At 41.5% G+C, this 18,815-nt stretch overlaps 1 protein-coding gene across 1 annotated transcript in view; it reads left to right on the top strand.

The window, feature by feature from the left end:
* Positions 1-18,815, top strand: part of LOC126285069 (transient receptor potential channel pyrexia-like) — a 136,408-nt gene that overhangs the window by 52,641 nt on the left and 64,952 nt on the right. Inside the window, exons 4-5 of the mRNA XM_049984392.1 lie at positions 7,146-7,324; positions 14,097-14,330. Coding sequence (XP_049840349.1) covers positions 7,146-7,324; positions 14,097-14,330 — 413 coding nt within the window. The remainder of the gene's footprint in view (positions 1-7,145; positions 7,325-14,096; positions 14,331-18,815) is intronic.

Below are 18,815 nucleotides of genomic sequence, written 5' to 3'. Positions count from 1 at the left end.
GCGGCGGTAGCATTTTCGCATTTAACTATAGAGGCCGCATGGCCATTGTCTCCGCAAAGGGACTTCCAACTGCTTGTTGAGTCCATACCATGTCGAGATGCTCCACTACGTCGAGCAAAAGGAAGTCAGACATGATATTCGGAGGCATCCCGTGACTTCAGTCACCTCAGTGTACGGAAGAAGGAAGGTCTTTTATTGCGCAACGAAAATGGAAAGCGGGAGGTTGAGCGAATACTGAGTGAATCCAAGATCACGATAACATCTTGTAACTGCGAGGCCTCATTCATAGGTGTAACTTCGTTTATAGACAGATCACGTGGAGAGATGCAACCTTACTTTAGTTGCCTAACGCCATCCTCTAAAAGAACATGAAATATAACAGTCACGTCGAACAAGGGGTTGTATCAATACAAGAAACACCGCGAGATAAAAAGAAGCTTGACTCTATTACTTGTAGTGAAAAGTGGTCAAAAGCAGTGTAACATTCATATATACTGTTTTCTTATATAGTTCTGACAGAACGCAACATCATATTTTGTACATAATTATTAATGAGAAACACAGTGTAAGCATTTATGTTAAGGGTTCAGAAATCACTTCCAAGAAAGTTCCAAAAACTGTAAGCAGTATCCGTGATCTACACAATATTATAAAATTTGTTGAAAGTTTAGTGCGCAAAAAGGAAGGAAAACATCTTCAAGACATTGTTGAGTTTTAAGACATCTTAGAATGAGACGTAAAAACTAAACCTGCTGTTGAATTGTAAGAAGCTAGTTTCACTTAAGATTTTCCCCTCCTGAGAAACATAGGTTTCCTCCCCATGTTTTAGTATTTGCTTCTATGTTGTTTTTTATTTCAAGTCATGCTTACGGATTCATATGGAGCACTGGAAATATTATTCTGCCTCATCCTAATACTATTAGAAACATCTGTGCAAATATTAATGTTGATTCTAACAGTTCAAACTTTCTATTTTACATTAAGGAGAAAGTATCAAACCTGAATCATCAGTATTGTTTGTGATACTCATATTAGATGAAAGCCAGCCATGGACTACAAAGGAGGAAATTTAGTTGGTATAGCACATGATACCACAACTCATGCAACAATTGCTCATGTGTTTATAGTGCAAGATGTAATTTCCTCATTAAAAGATGTTGTCCACATCTTGCCTGTAAATAAAATAACTGCTGACCTGTTGTTCATTGTACCAACACCCTTCAAATCATTCCGGACCTTTGTTTCATGTTATAGACCCAGTACACATTTATAAATGCATCAGAAATAACTATGTGAATATGAAAGATAAACTTCTAACATTTTGCTTCCCCAGCTTTGAAAACACATCTCCATTTTCTGCAATTAGGTCCATATTTGACATTGAAATGAACAAATTATTGAAATTTGGGTACGGTTTAAGTATGAAAGCTCTGTGTACCACTTCATTAGAAAAACAAAATGTAAAGCTTGTTTGCCAAATTTTCAGTGACACCATCAAGTGTTGTTTGCTGGAGTTGGAGCCTACAAATAACATTAAAAACTGTGAAGGAAGCATATGGTGGAAAATTGTGAATATTAAGTCCCCTTTGAAAGGCCTTAGAGAAGAAATACATAAGCCTATAATAAGCCACAAGGATGATGAGAGGTGTAAATTTCTAGAACATTTTCTAAATTCGCTAGACAACTACAACTCTATGAAATTATAGAATGGTAAGCTCAGTAAGGAAACACTCTCTGTACTCAAGCATACAACATATGCATTATTAGAACTGAGAACGTATTATCTGTCACAACCTAAAATGTCATAATTGCTGCCTGGAAAATTTCAGACTGATGCCTTGGAAGCCAGGTTTCGATTGTATCGAAGGCTATCTGGATGCCAGTACCATGTGTCAATGAGGCAAATATTTGAGGCAGAGAAAAATCAGAGATTATCAACTTTGATAGAGCTTTCTTTACAAGGTGATTCAGCTAAGAAAATTGTAGTTAGATCTCTACAATGCTGTGATCAGTCTGAATGTCTTAATGCTGCCTGTGACGTCTCAGCATCAGGTAATTGTAAATTAAGTGCTAGTCAGTGTGATTTGGAACTTATCGGTATAGAATTACCAGTGCTTACATTCATTGCTGGATACTGCTGCTACAGCCCAATAAAGAAGTTAAAGTGTGGTAATTGTTTTTAACTATAGATAAGCGTCTGTCACGTGGTGCTGAGCACAAAGTAATTAAAGATCTTGATAGAGGTGGCTTGCAATATCCACAGAAAATGCCATTGCTGATAGTAATGTATTCTTTTTGTTTCATGCGTAATCTATTATCAGATGAACACTTTGATTCCATTCTCAGGCTTCAAAACCGACACCAAACAGCATGTAAATTAATTCTTGATTGCGTCATGGCCAATGATGATGTTGCAGTAGATGTCTGTGGCAAACATTTAACACAAGAATTGCGTAAATCTGTGGTTTGCATAGATGTTAGTATTTTGCTTAAGAAGTGTTGTAAAATGGAAAACGACAAAGTGCATAAGTCATTAAACAAAAGCAAACTGAAAACTGTGGTGGAAGGACATAGTTTTCGTTAGCAGTTGTCCACTTTTGTTAACTTCACCAAGTAAGTTTTCGTTACTAACTACAGTACATGTAAATTCTTCCTATACATATTTATTCCTTTAGCTCTGATTTTGCAAAACTTTCACCATTTTCAATATAGAGAGAATATACTTTGTGTCTAGTATGTTACTGTAATGAGTATTACTTAGTGGGGTGTAGGATGGTGTGTGTGCTGTTAGGTGTTAAGAGGAAGGACTCCTAAGTATATCTGGTCATAACTGTTTGTCATGTTCCTCCTATTAAATATTCTCAATCTGTTTTAAAAAGATTGCTGGCATTTCTTACTCCCATAGCCGTGACTTATGTGTCTGATGTAAGATATTATCATTTTAGGTACTATGCAAATGTGAAACAGCATGGGTGTAGGATGACGTGAGTGTGCAGTTAGGTGGTAAGAGAAGAGGAGATAAGTGTCATTACTCATAATTGCTTCCATTGTTCCTCCTATTATTTTTAATGTGTTTTGAAAATAGTTGGTTTCTGATATCGAACAGGTCATTTAATAGTCCTCTAATTTCTATTGTTCTTGGAGTGCTGCTTTCCTTAAGAATGACGTGTGTGCTATAACTGACACTTTTTACCCAATTCATTTGACTCTTATCCTTGATGTGAAATATTGTGGTTTCAGATAGTATGCAAATGTCAAATAGTGTGGGTGTGGGATGGTGTGGGGTGGTGTGAGTGAGTTGTTAGGTGGTAAGAGGATTGGCGGATAAGTGCATCTTGTCATAACTACTTGTCTTGCTCCCCCTGTTGTTTTCACAGTGAAATATTTGGTTTCTGATATCCACCACGTTATTTGCGAGATGTCTATTTTCTATTATTTTCATTTGAGTTTGCTTTCTGGATGGATGAGGTGTGTACACTTGTTATTCCCATACCTTTGACTCTTGCACCTGATGTGAAGTGTTACACTTTTAGTTAGTTAGTTTCATGTTCCATGGATCATTTTGCGTCATAAGCCATAATGATTTGGAATGAGTCATTTTAAATTCACATAGTAAAGTAATTTGCACATATGGCTACATGCTGAAGATTCTTAAGTGTGTTTTATCACGCAAATGTGAATTGATATGTTCCACACTTGTTACCTAAGATATTGTCTGCTTTTTTGCAAAATATTGTGCTGGTCATATGTACCACTTTCCATTTCGATATTTGAACTAGTAAATTCGTGGATTCCTAATGTTTTAATATGTACTTTTCCTTAGTTCTTGTGCCTTTTTGTGCTGCATTGTGTGTTTTCTGAATATGTTATTTACTGTGTGTACACACGCTAATATTTAGACAGGTCTTTTCCTGATATATAGCATACCCTATTAATTAAAAAATAAAGCTGTTCCATCCCTCCAACAATCTGCTTGTAGTTTTCCACTGAAAGCAGCAAATTCTTGTTTCACATTCAAGATGCAATGAAAGCAACTTTACTCTCTCTAAGATGGCTCTCATTCATGTTGTTTATTATCTGCAAAGCATTCTTTGCCACATTGCCATTTTGTAGAGTTTGGTGAGAAGTATTTACATGTCTTTGACCATGTGCTATGTTGATCCTGCTTTCAAAGTTAATTGTGGTTGGATGAGGATGTCATGCTTGTATTTCGTTTACATGTCATAAATTTGAATTGTCTCGTTTTTCTTCCTCTATTTGTGTTAAAGTTATTTTCGTGTAGAAATCTGTTAGTTGGATGTGATCTCCCATTTGAAAACTTAAGTCTATTATCTTTCCTACATATTGTGCTGTGCCCATTAGCACAATAATTGAGAACACACTGTTAATATTTAAGATGTTTTGTAGAAGAAACTTTGTACCTAGAAATGCAAATGTAATATAGTTTGAGTAATTATTAGCATCTGTCCTTACATTAACTATTAAGACGCAGTGGCATCAGTCATTATGTCTGTAAAAACCGACATAGCAAATGGAAACAAGGTTACATTCATGAGGACTGCTACTTTGTAACTCTGTGCAATGTTTGGGGCACTGAAGAAGTAGAATAAATGCTTTCATTGTTAAAGTAATGGGCTGTTTCATGCAATTCATAGATACTTCTGTATGTTTTGGTTGTGGTCGTAGATTTAGTGGTTTAGTGAGAATTATCAGTAATCTTTTTTCCACTTTTATTGATGACAATTTACTTCAAACCATATGTTTGAAAAATGTTGCGGATGTATTATATTATTTATTGAACATCGTTTAGATGTACAAGCTGTATATTCTTCATTTTGTTTGTGTCAACGTTACGAGAATAAACCTTTATCAGTGTAAAGAAAAACTTTTGTGCATTTGAAGGGCTAGCTGGAAGAAAATGCTAGCCATCAACTAAGGATGAAACCGATAACTTAATCTGTTGTTTCTCAATACACAGCGTCCTGGGAGGTAGTAGTTTCATATGTGCCGTCAGAATGCATCCTCGTCTTAAAAATTAACGAAATATATAACATACAGAAACCCAAAATATGCTGTTGTTCATTAGCACTTTCTTCCGCTGTCTGTTTCAATGTCGTATGTTACTTTACACCTGACATACCTTAGAATAAAAAGAAAGTGCTTGAAGCCTCAGTATTGTCATTTGTTACAGCTCGACAGCTTTTAGTGCCTGGCATTGCCAAAGTTTTGATAAGCGCAAAAAATTTTCATGATTATATATCTCACACAGCTGAAAACAGTAAATGCTTCTGCTTTTTTCCCCAAGATAACAAACCAACTCGCAAAATTTCATTTATAGTCTAGATCGATCGTCTTAACGCATTTTACTGTCTTATATTCATCCATGTCTGAAACGGCGTTAGCGCAACGATTTGGCGAAAGGCAGGGTTGACGCTAAGTGCCTCGCCTGCATTGCGTGACGTCATAGTTGTGAGGCCTCGTTGTTTAGCTGGCGTTGACAGAAGAGTAACGAGCCTGCACACACAGCAGCTTCACAGCCTGTGCGTGTCCACGTGCCATCTGCATGACTGTGCAAGGCAGGCACGCGGCTGTGTCACTCGGAAAATTCCGCCAGACTGTAGAGATTGTACACTACTGGCCATTAAAATTTCTACACCACGAAGATGACGTGCTGCAGACGCGAAATTTAACCGACAGGAAGAAGATGCTGTGATATGCAAATGATTAATTTTTCAGAGCATTCACACAAGCTTGGCGCCGGTGGCGACACCTATAACGTGCTGACACGAGGAAAGTTTCCAACCGATTTCTCATAGAAAAACAGCAGTTGACCGGCGTTGCCTGGTGAAACGTTGTGATGCATACCATCACGTTTCCGACTTTGATAAAGGTCTGATTGTAGCCTATCACGATTTCGGTTTATCGTATCGCGACATTGTTGCCCGCGTTGGTCGAGATCCAATGACTGTTAGCAGAGTATGGAATCGTTGGATTCAGGAGGGTAATACGGAACGCCGTGCTCGATCCCAACGGCCTCGTATCACTAGCAGTCGAGATGACAGGCATCTTATCCGCATGGCTGTAACGGATCGTGCAGACACGTCTCGATCCCTGAGTTAACAGGTGGGGACGTTTGCAAGACAACAACCACCTGCACTAACAGTTCGACGATGTTTTGCAGCAGCATGGGCTATCAGCTCGGAGACCATCGCTGCGGTTAGACTTGACGCTGCATCACATACAAGAGCGCCTGCGATAGTGTACTCAACGACGAACCTCGGTACACGAATGGCAAAACGTCATTTTTCGGATGAATCCAGGTCCTGTTTACAGCATATTGGCGGTCGTATCCGTTCTGGCGAAATCACGGTGAAAACACGTTGGTAGCTTGTATTCGTCATCGCCGTATTGGCGTATCACCCGGAGTGATGGTATGGGGTGCCATTGGTTACACGTCTCGGTCATCTCTTGTTCGAATTTACGGCACTTTGAACAGTGGACGTAACATTTCAGATGTGTTACGACCCGTGGCTCTGCCCTTCATTGGATCCCTGCAAAACCCTACATTTCAGCAGGATAATGCACGACCGCATTTTGCAGGTCGTGTACGTGCCTTTCTGGATACAGAAAATGTTTGACTGCTGGCCTGGCCAGCACATTCTCCAGAACTCTCACCAATTGAAAACGTCTGGTCAATGGTGGTTGAGCAAGTGGCTCGTCACAATACGCCAGTCACTACCCTTGATGACCTGTGGTATCGTGTTGAAGCTGCAAGGGCAGCTGTAGCTGTACACGCCATCGAAGCTCAGTTTGACTCAATGCCCAGGCATATGAAGGCCGTTATTACGGCCAAAGGTGATTGTTCTGATTTCTCAGGATCTATGCTCGCAAACTGCGTGAAAATGTAATTTCGTGTCAGTTCTAGTAAAACATATTTGTCCATTGAATACCAGTTTTGAATACCAGTTCATCATCTGCATTTCTTCTTGGTGTAGCAGTTTTAATGGCCTGTAGTGTAATTGTCCTATCTCGGACGCCACAAGCGAGTGAACCCCAAGCAGAATGGGCAGTCGCTTGCAGTCGCTTGCTGACATTTGCAGTGTGTGTGGGGACCGGAAGCTGACGCTTGCGTGTGTGGTCGGCAGGGAGTACGGCGCTGCACTTCACGGCGGCGCCCTCGTGGACGATCCGGAACCGCGAGCGCCACCTGCGCTGCATCCGCCTGCTGGTGCGTGAGCCGCGCTTCGAGGTGAACCGCCCCGACGGCCTGGGCCAGACGGCCATCGCCACCGCCGTCCAACTACACTACGACGACCGCATCAAGGTGGGCACTCCACTGCCACCCACACACTCCCACACTCCACGCCCTCTCCCCAAAAACTGCCGCAGCCGAGTCCGTCGCCTGAGCTATTCACTCTAGTGTGTGCATGTGTCTCCTGTAGACCGAACCAGCTGAAACAAGCATACGTTTGGGGCACTGAAAAGGTATCCATACTTCTTGGTATTGACTACTTTCATCTTCATGCTTTTCAGTTAATACTTCTACTGACACCAGTACTTCATAGCAGGGATCATATCGAATGACCCTAGTAATGACTTATTACGTTTCAATTATTTACCCAAAATTTTCACTGCACAACTCGCGGGAACAATAAGCAGTTCTCATAACCCTCACTGCCAGGACCTTCGTTCACTGGAAAAGGAGTCGAAACAAGTGAACACTTATCTCTGGTTACCCATAGATACTCGACTGTTTCTGAGAAAGTGACCATGACCATCAAATTTTTCAATGTTGTTGTAGACACTCTTTGTCGCCCAGCAAGCTCAGTCCAAAGGGTAGCATACTGGATAGTGTCAATGGTTTTCAGTAATGCATCCTCTATTAGAAACACAATTATTGCTTTTCGTTTCATTCATTCTCCATTTATCTTCTCATGTCCATAGAACGTCACTTAGTACACCAATGTTTCTTCTCAGTTTAGGGAATACAAGGTAATTATATTTTGTAAAATTACAGCTGAGCCATACATTTATTATATATGTATACATGGTATTCTCAGTGGTTACTGCGCTGACGTAACCTGTCGCTGGTACACCAGTCACTAGCAAAGATGCAGCGCAAACATTGGTAGTAGGCGCTGGATCAAGCGAGCCTATCACGAGAGAGACCAGAGAGACGCTGGTAAGCAACACTCTGCTAAATCCCTCTCTGCAGCACGTATTTAGGCTGCCTCCACTGACCAGAACGCCCCTCCTCCCCTCCGACTTGATCCCCCCATCCCCTGGTTGCTCTTCTCCTCTCCAACCCCTGACTGCTGCCGCTCCTTCTCCGTTGTGTCACCCCTACCCCCCACCTCTACACCCTTCATGTCCTTTCCCAAGGTGGCTTCCGTCGCCTCCCAGATGATGCCCTCTCTCCCTCCATTTAACCCTCTTATCAACTCTGATTCTCACCTCCCCCTCCCTTCCTTTGTCCCTTTTCCCAGGCTCCCTCTGCCCCCTTCCATCCTGTTTTCCTTTCACTGCCTATCCTCTCTTTGACTCCATTTTCTCCCCTGCATCCTTTTGCTTTCCCCTCCACTGCCTTACCCACTCCTTCTCGCATCTGTCCTGCCCCCCTTTTTTCTGTCCGCTCCCTCCATCAGCTCCCCTTTTTTTGCTTTTCCTCTCCTTCCTCCCTTTCTTACCCCCTCATCTGTCCATGTCCTCCTTCCCCATATGCATTTGTACTCTATAGAGCAGTTTTCCAGGAGTGTTCAATGTTGCGAGTCCCCCTTTTTAAGTGCTGCTTACAGAAACCATGTTTTTTAATTGTTCCAGTCTAATTACTATGTGTTTTCGCCAGCTTCGCCCACCTTTTGCTTTTTATATTTTCTTCGCAACTTTTCACAATGTTTTTAAGCAGTCATCGTTTTATCACCTGTTTCTATTGTTATATCTCCTGTCGGCTGCTGGGTGGCGTATTACCGTGCTGCCAGCTTGCCTCCTCTCTGGGGCGGCGGGGGGGGGGGGGGGGGGGGGACGAATCGAAATCCAATAATCCAATGAATGATGAACAGTCGCTGACGCACTAACTCACACGCCAGTTTGGCGTCTGTCAGTATATTCACGCGGCAGGACTAACAGTGAGACTAAAGTTTGGAATAGCGAGATTTCCGATAGTGTCTGCAAGAGAACTATTGCTGATGTGCTTGTACCATGAATATGGACTCCATTCCAGTTAAGTAGCAGCTTCATGTAAATAAAGAGCAATGTAAATCTTCGAGTGTACTTGTGTTGTAGAAAGACGTTACCTGTCACTCATAATAACATCCTCTCACTTGCCTCCTTGTTACAAGACTCTACGGCTACAATCTTTTTACATTTTCATATTCTTATTTTCATTCTTATATCAATTCTTAATTCTTATATTTCATTCTTAAGTTCATTTTTCAGGACGATATGTTTCAATCCGTTGCGTGATACCTTTCGTAGAGACATTCGAAACAGAAACTGCGAGAAACCCGAGCAATGCGCGAAAGCAGATTTGTCACAGTGAAATTTCTTCGTATGAATGTCACTGGGGAAAGAAACGCCATTATCCTTGCTGAAGATTTCACACGTTGGCAATAATTTCGCGACAAAGTACGGATAACAGATCACGTTTCCGAAAACTGGCGCTTGCAATTGATTACGAATCAGAATAAATTACAGAAATTACACCAAAAACAATTTCAAATAATTTTTTCACTCATTTATTGCTTTTTAAAACTTTATTTACCAGCCATACAATTAGTATAAAAATAATGACAGCGTCATTTCAGTATATGCTGGAATACGTTCTTGTAATGATCTTCTACATACATGGGTAGATAAATAAGAAACAAAAATAAAAATAATGATGAAGTTTCGAACATGAGGCTCAAAATTGCGAAGCGCTTTGGTTAGACTGTTTACTGCATAAAAGGCACATTCTGTACCTCTAAAGCGTTGACTGTTGTTTTCCATGAGACGGTCGAGTTTCTGCGTATAAGACGACCCGTGATCGCTAATTTTGGCGCCTCCATTGAGTGAAGTTTCTGGGAAACCCGGTTATGGCACTTGCTGTGTTCTCCTTGTCACACGAGCACCAAAAGGTCAAGGACTGAACGAGTGATGTATATCCCAGTGACAGAGGAAGTGTACAAAGCCAACGGCCTTCCCATGTGAGATGCAGCGGTTCTCGCCCGATTACCGAAGGAAAGCGATGTCAGGCCAAGTTAGTACTTCGATGTATGACTAACTGGGAACGCCCAATGCCTTCAGCACGGGGACCCCAAATCGCTGAAGTGACGTCCAGCTCAAAGACATGTACCAGGATGTTCATCAATACATTCTTGTTCTTATTAGTGTACTAAGACATTTGCGACACTTTGTCAACCATGGCAACGTTTCGTTTGCAGTTTGTTCACATGGAATCTCGTTGTTTTCACAATTGGACTTCTTTGTTCTACATTGTTTTTTTCAATTTATGTGCAATAATAACTGAATTACCACACGGAATGGAGCCTACCAAGATTGAGATATGGTAGCATCGTGATAAATTCGATAATAATGAAAGGAGGTACAAAAACTGTTTCAAATTCTTAAAGTCTTTGGGAAATGCTTCAAACAAGAAAAAGTATTGAAGAGAACGCCGCACTATGACAGCAAGGTAAAAGTACCTGTATGTAGTTAGCAGTACAACAAGATTGTGTATAGAGCTTTATATATTTTGTTGCTATAAATTCATGACGACACATATCGAAGAGGAACGTAAATAAAAGAAAACAGCATTAAAAACTAAGATAAATGGGTACCAGCCCCACAATCTCTGCTTAAAGAGAAGATCAACAAGTGGCACTCAATAACCAAAAAATATTTAAATTTCCCTTAGTCCACTTATAGATTTCCAACAGAAATTCCGCTGAAACGTCCCAATTGGATAATTCTACATTGCTGTTGTTAAGAAGAGGTTTTCATTGCTCATCAGTTAATATTTCACAAATTACTGTAGAGTGCAAAACTAATAGTTATTTCAGTATTCCATTACACAAGACCAGACTGAAATTACCAAATGTGCATAATGGTCTGAGGTCTTCACACATTTGAACTTCAATGTCTAGAATAGTTATGAAACGTTTGGTAAAAACAGATTCTCAGTCTAATATTTACATACATTTACGTGCCCTGATTTTAAAACTGAGAAGTAGAAGGTCAACACTCATGGACCATAGTCCTATAAATGGAAAAATACGCCTGTTTAGTGGGAACAAAGAAATACTGAATGAAGGTTCATATATGTTGACCGAGAAAACAAACATTTTAACAAAGGGCCTAATGTAGAGCTCTTAGTTATAGTGTGAATCGTGACTCTGCTACCAGCCACAGGGTGTAGGTAAAGGTGAAGAAGTGATATATTATACATTATTTATAAATACATAGATTAACAAAGGACCAAATAAAGAATCCTGTGGAACTCCATTATTGACACTGAATCACGCTCTACTGCTAGCTGTGCAGTAGAAGTAAAAGATAAAGAAGTGGTACATACATTATTTATAAATGCTAAGGAACAAAGGACCTAATATAGAGTCCTGTGGAATTCCATTATTTAAACTCTGAATCATTGCTCTACTGCCAGCCTTGCAATGTTTGTAGAAGGTAAATAAGTGGTATAGTACATCATTTATAAAAACCTAGAATAAGGAGTGTGAAGTATGTTAGCAGCAAGAGACAATCAATGCCTTCTCTGTGCAATAGCAATGGAGATACTATTGAAGACAGTGCTGCCAAAGCAGAGTTACTAAACACAGCCTTCTGAAATGCCTTCACAAAAGAAGACGAAGTAAATATCCCAGAATTCGAATTCGTTACACAGTTGCCAACGTGAGTAACGTAGAAGTAAATATCCTCAGAGTAGTGAAGCAACTTAAATTACTTAATAAAAGCAAGTCTTCTGGTCCAGACTGTATACCAATTAGGTTCCTTTCGGAGTATGCTGATGTATTAGTTCCATGCTTAAGAATCATATACAACCGTTCCCTCGGAGAAAGATCCATACCCAAAGACTGGAAAGTTGCACAGGTCACAGCAATATTCAAGAAAGGAAGTAGGAGTAATCCACTAAATTACAGGCCCATATCGTTAACGTCGATATGCAACAGGATTTTAGAACATATATTGTGTTCGAACATTCTGAATTACTTCGAAGGAAACGGTCTATTGCCACACAGTCAACACGGATTTAGAAAACATCGTTCCTGTGCAACACAACCAGCTCTTTATTCACATCAAGTGCTGAGTGCTATTGGCAAGGGATTTCAGATCGATTCCGTATTTCTGGATTTCCGGAAGGCTTTTGACACTGTACCACACATGCGGCTCGTAGTGAAATTGCGTGCTTATGGAATATCGTCTCAGTTATGTGACTGGATCTGTGATTTCCAATCAGAGAGGTCACAGTTCGTTGTAATTGACGGAAAGTCATCGACTAAAACAGAAGTGATTTCTGGTGTTCCCCAAGGTAGTGTTATAGGCCCTTTGCTTTTCCTTATCTATATAAACGATTTGGGACAATTTGAGCAGCCCTTTTCGGTTGTTTGCAGATGACACTGTCGTTTATCGACTGATAAAGTTATCAGAAGATCAAAACGAATTGCAAAACGTTTTAGAAGAAACATCGGAATGGTGCGAAAAGTGGCAGTTAATCTCAAATAACGAAAAGTGTGAGGTCATCCACATGAGTGCTAAAAGGAATGCCTCAAACTTGGGTTACACGATAAATCAGTATAATCTAAAGGCCGTAAATTCAACTAAATACCTAGGTATTACAATTACGAACAATTTAAATTGGAAGGAACACATAGAAAATGTTGTGGGGAAGGCTAACAAAAGACTGCGTTTCATTGGCGGGATACTTAGAAAATGTAACGGATCTACTAAGGAGACTACCTGCACTACGCTTGTTCGTCTTCTTTTAGAATGCTGTTGCGCAGTGTGGGATCCCTACCAGATAGGACTGACTGAATGCATCGAAAAAGTTCAAATAAAGGCAGCACGTTTTGTATTATTACGAAATATGGGAGAGAGTGTCACAGAAATAATACAGAATTTGAGATGGACATCATTAAAAGAAAGGCGTTTACCGTTGCGACGGAATCTTCTCATGAAATTCCAATCATCAACTTTCTCCTCCGAATGCGAATATATTTTGTTGACACCGACTTACATAGGGAGGAACGATCACAAAGATAAAATAAGGGAAATCAGAGCTCGTACGGAAAGATACAGGTGTTCATACTTTCCGCGCGCTATACGAGATTGGAATAATAGAGAATTGTGAAGGTGGTTCGATGAACCCTTTGCCAGGCACTTAAATGTGATTTGCAGAGTATCCATCTAGATGTATATGTAGAATAACGAAGGAGCTGTACAGAACCATGCGGAACTCCATTGTGTGCACTGTGAATCATCGTTTTGCTGCCAGCCATGCAGTGTTGGTAGACTGTAAAGATGTGGTGTAGTAAATTATTTATGAATACCTAGAATGACGAAGGACCTAATGTAGGGCACTGAGGAACTCTTGGTTATGTGAATCGTTTCTCTGCAGCCAGCCGCAAAGCGTTAGTGTATGGTAAGCTTGGTAAAACAAACATAGAGCAGGCAAGGGGCCTGACATTTGGTGGTACTGGACCTAATATAGAGTCCTGTGGAACTCCATTATTTAAACTTTGAATCATCGGCACTACTGCCAGCCTTGCATTGTTTGTAGAAGGTAAATAAGTGGTACAGTACATTATTTATAAAAAAACCTAGAAGAACAAAGCACCTGTTACAGAAGCCTGTGGAACTCCATTATGTGCACTGTGAATCATCGCTTTCTACCAGTCGTGCAGTATTCGTCGAAGGTAAAGAAGTGGTGTAGTAAATTATTTATGAATACCTAGAATAACGAAGGACCTAATGTAGAGCCCTGAGGAACTCTATTTATGTGAATCGTTGCTCTGCAGCCAGCCGCAAAGCGTTGGTGTATGGTAAACTCGGTAAGACAAGCGTTCAGCAGGCAAGGGGCCTGACGGTTGGTGGTGCTGTGACAGGTGATGCTGGAGGAGGGCGCGGGCCGCGTCAATGTGGACTACTCGCGCGCCGTCAACGGGCGGCTGGTGCGCGACGCCATCGCGGCTCGCTTCCCGCAGCTGCGGCGGCTGCTGCCGGCGCCGCACGAGGAGGACCCGGCCTGCGGGGACCCGCAGCGCCGCCTGCTCGCCGCCATGCAGCAGCGAGACATCGACACCTTCTTCCAGCTGCTGCAGCTGCAGGACTCCGACAAGGTGCGCCTACACTACCTCGGTTAGCTTACCCAACAGAGCGCACACCCGCTTCAATATACGAGCTCTGTCCAGAAGCTGCACAGCTGGCCATTAAAATTGCTACACCACGAAGATGACGTACTACCTACGCGAAATTTAACAGACAGGAAGAAGATGCTGTGATATGCAAATGATTAGCTTTCCAGAGCATTCACACAAGGATGGCGTCGGTGGTGACACCTACAACGTGCTGACATGAGGAAAGCTTCCAACCGATTTCTCATACACAAACAGTAGTTGTCCGGCGTTACCTGGTGAAACGTTGGACGATCCTCTTGTAAGGAGGATAAATGCGTAGTATCATGTATCCGAATTTGATAAAGGTCGATTGTAGTCTATCGCGTTTGCGGTTTGCCGTATCGCGACATTGCTGCTCGCGTTGGTCAGTGACTGTTAGCAGAATATGGAATCGATGGGTTCAGGCGGGTAATACGAAACTCCGTGCTGGATCGCAACGGCCTCGTATCACTAGCAGTCGAGATGACGGGCATCTTATCCGCACGTGCAGTCACGTCTCGATCCCTGAGTCAATAGATGGGGACGTTTGCAAGACAACAACCACCTGCACTAACAGTTCGACGACGTTTGCAGCAGCATGGACTATCAGCTCGGAGACCATAGCTGCGGTTAGACTTGACCAGGTCCTGTTTACAGCATATTGGTGGTCGCATCCGTGTCTGGCGAAATCGCGGTGAACGCACATTGGTAGCGTGTATTCGTCATCGCCATACTGGCGTACCACCTGGCGTGATGGTATGGGGTTTCATTGGTATGGGGTGCCATTGGTTACACGTCTCAGTCACCTCTTGTTCGCATTGACGGCACTTTGAACAGTGGACGTTACATTTCAGATGTGTTACGACCCGCGGCTCTACCCTTCATTCCATCCCTGCGAAACCCTACATTTCAGCAGGATAATGCACGGCCGCATTTTGCAGGTCCTGTACGGGCCTTTCTGGATACAGAAAATGTTCGAATTCTGCTCTGGCCAGCACATTCACCAGTTCTCTCACCAATTGACAACGTCTGCTCAATGGTGACCGAGCAACAGGCTCGTCACAATACGCCAGTCACTACTCTTGATGAACTGTGGTATCGTGTTGAAGCTGCATGGGCAGCTGTACCTGTGCACGCCATCGAAAATCTGTTTGACTCAGTGCGCAGGCGTATCAAGTCCGTTATTACGACTAGAGGTGGTTTTCTAGGTACTAATTTCTCAGGATCTATTTGCGTGAAAATGTTATCACATGTCAGTTCTAGTATAATATATTTGTCCAATGAATACCAGTTTATCATCTGCATTTCTTCTTGGTGTAGCAATTTTAATGGGCAGTAGTGTAATATCCCTTTGTACGGCAGCGTTGCAGTCACAGTTTGGCGCATACGAGGTAGATGTTTTGAGCCAAGGAGACGCTTTATCACCATTTTGAGCTCTGTCTTTTCATGCTGGGTAGTTCTTGTTTAGATATTGGACTGTGATTGAAAACCACACACCTGTGCGATTAGATCTGTAATTCTTTTTCTGAATGCGAAGAACAATAAACCACTTGACATTCATCTACAGATTTGAGTATTTTTCGGAGAAAATGTGATGGTTGATCCAGTGATACGGAGATGGGTCTGACAATTCAATGATGGACGTGAACAAGTGTGCAGGGAAGGGAGTGTCCATGTATGACTAATGAAGAGTTGACTCGTGCATTTCAAGAATTCGTAAAGGAATACAGTTTATTTATTTATTTAGCGAATGGCATCTACAGAGCAAATTTGCACAAAACTATTAATTAATATAATAAACGAATTACAAATATGTTATTAAATGATTAATTGCAAACAACAATATGCAAAAGATTACGGAGACAGACGCTGCAGCTATAAGTCCACATCTAAGTAGGCCACCCACTGAACAGCACGTGGAGTAGCATTCATGATATCCCTCCATTCTCCTTCAAGACTTCTCGCAGGACATTCGAAGATCAGGTGAGGGACTGCTTGTTCTTCTGCACCACAGTCGCATCATGGGTCATCAGAGAGAATGGCCTTACACCTGCCGTGGTTGGTCCTCACACGATTAAGTTTGCACCAAGTTCTTCTGGGCATTTGCATTCCTTACACCGGTGTCGAAGGATCAAAATCAGTGATGTGAGGATGGTGATTATTAAGCGACCAGTATTGCCTCCATTCCCTTGCTATGTCGTACCTTTCTGGGAATTTGAGGCCTTCGTCTTCCCATATAGGTTTCCTAGATTTTAGGCGGGTAGTTGGTAGATGGTCCAATATTTTTCGGATAAGTATATCTTCAGAGCAAAACTTTCGAAGAGGGGGAAGCTACTCTGTCAACGGACTTTCAACTTCTTAACCAGTGTTATACGAAATGGAGGCTCTGCCCAAATCCAAATAAAACTGAGGTAAGCGTATTCCACCTGAACAATCATGAGGCAAGACGAGAGTTACAAGTAACATTCTGCAATGAGCGATTGACGCATAACAGCCATCCAAAATATCTAGGAATCACTCTTGATCGGCCACTAACCTAGAAAAAACACCTAGAAATAACCTGTCAAAAGGTAAAAAAATCGAAATAACATATTAATAAAGCTGACTGGAACCTCCTGGGGAGCTCAATCTAACACCCTACGCACCGCAGCACAATATCTTGTATACTCGGAGGCCGAATACTGCGCCCCAGTCTGGTACAAGAACACACACACACACACACACGAAGAAAATAGAAGTCCAGCTTAATACCACCATGAGGATTATCTCAGGAACTCTGCAATCAACTCCACTTTCCTGGCTTCATACCCTTTGGAATATAGCTCCTCCCTCCCTCAGAAGGCAACAAGCAGCTATCCGAGACTGGAAGAAAATTAATGACCCCTCTGTCTCTGAAGGAATACAGTAAGGTTACAGTATGCGAGTTTTTTAATAACTTTCTGCAAATATAAAGAACACTTCTTCATTAAACGGGTTCTGAAAAACTGAATTTTCGGAAACTGTGTGATCCGTTTCGGTGCCAAAAGCTATTAAAGGTAACTCAAAAACCAGTTTGCGGTTCATTTCACTTTTGACAAATTACAAAGAAGATAGTGATGATTTTCTAAGCGAGGTAGTGGACTGGGATGAAACTTGAGTCACTGTTTCTTCATGGTATGAGGTGATTTTTAAAATGTTCCTCATCTTTACCATCCCTGTTATGAGAAGAGGGGAAGAAACTTATACGAATGTCGACAGCAGATTTTTCATTTTTCAGTATGTAGTCTACTTTCACTTTACGTTATCCATGTCCACAGTTACTTCTCCATCTACATTCTTCACCCACAAACTCAACTTCGCTTTACACCCCCCCCCCCCCCCCCCCCCCGCCCCACCCAAGTTTTCACATGTAATACGCGCCTAGCATTTTTTATAATAATGACAGTAACCAAAACATATTTTTTTAAATATCATAACATTAATTTGTGTAATGCATTGCTTTAGTGTTACGCAAAAAACTGCATTTGAGAGAAATGGATCATTTGTACAATACTCGTCCCAAGCTTTGGGAATAATATCTGTCACGCAATTGACGTAAGAACTATAACAGCAACAAACTTACACAAATTCAACGACCTCGTAATTTATGAGACATAGAGTTGTCAATGCTAACGGAGCAACAACACTGGGTGAAATAACCGCAGAAATCAGTGGGACGTGAGAGGAACGTATCCGTTAGGAACAGTGCGGTGAAATTTGGCGTTAATGGACTATGGCAGCAGATAACAGACGCCCTGTTTACAGCACGACATCGCCCACAGAGCCTCTATTGGGCCCTTGACTTTATCATTTGGACCCTAGACGACTGGAAAATTGTGGCCTGGGTCCTTGATAGACCACCTGCGCGATTTTCATATTCCCTTGTTCGCTACGCGCAAACTATTAGTCATACAGAAAAAAAAGAGCAGAAACCTTTTTTGTAGGAAATTTAATGTACTAAGATACTGTACGTTTTCACTGGAGGCGACTTTTCGTGAGTTCTTCAAGAAAAAGTAACCTCCAAACGCACCTCCACTCTACACTTATCCCTCACCAGTGAGGATTTCTAGTATTTCCGTTCTATTAATGTATAGAAATTTCCGCCTGGACGAAATGTTCCCGATGTTCGATCTTCTTTGGTTTCTATTAATTTAAGCTTTCCCGTGGGGGTAATGAACGCAAAACGAAAACGTAACGCTAAAATTAATTAGGTTGACAATTCGATCCAAACTTGACTCTTACAAGCAGAATAGCTTCATGTTCAGAAAGCCTAACGAGTACGACAATGTAATTGTTTGTTTTACGCTGATCAAATTTGCAAAACTGTTAGGCAAAGTTACACTGACGTCACTTTTTCAATTTGTAAGTACTCGACTATTCTAGTGTTGTAATAAGGCCAGTCAATTAAGACCAAAAAGGTAGAATCTGCGA

The sequence above is a fragment of the Schistocerca gregaria genome, chromosome 8, assembly GCF_023897955.1.
Source record: "Schistocerca gregaria isolate iqSchGreg1 chromosome 8, iqSchGreg1.2, whole genome shotgun sequence".
NCBI classification, from domain to species: domain Eukaryota; kingdom Metazoa; phylum Arthropoda; class Insecta; order Orthoptera; family Acrididae; genus Schistocerca; species Schistocerca gregaria.
This window is presented reverse-complemented; position numbering and strand designations above follow the sequence as displayed.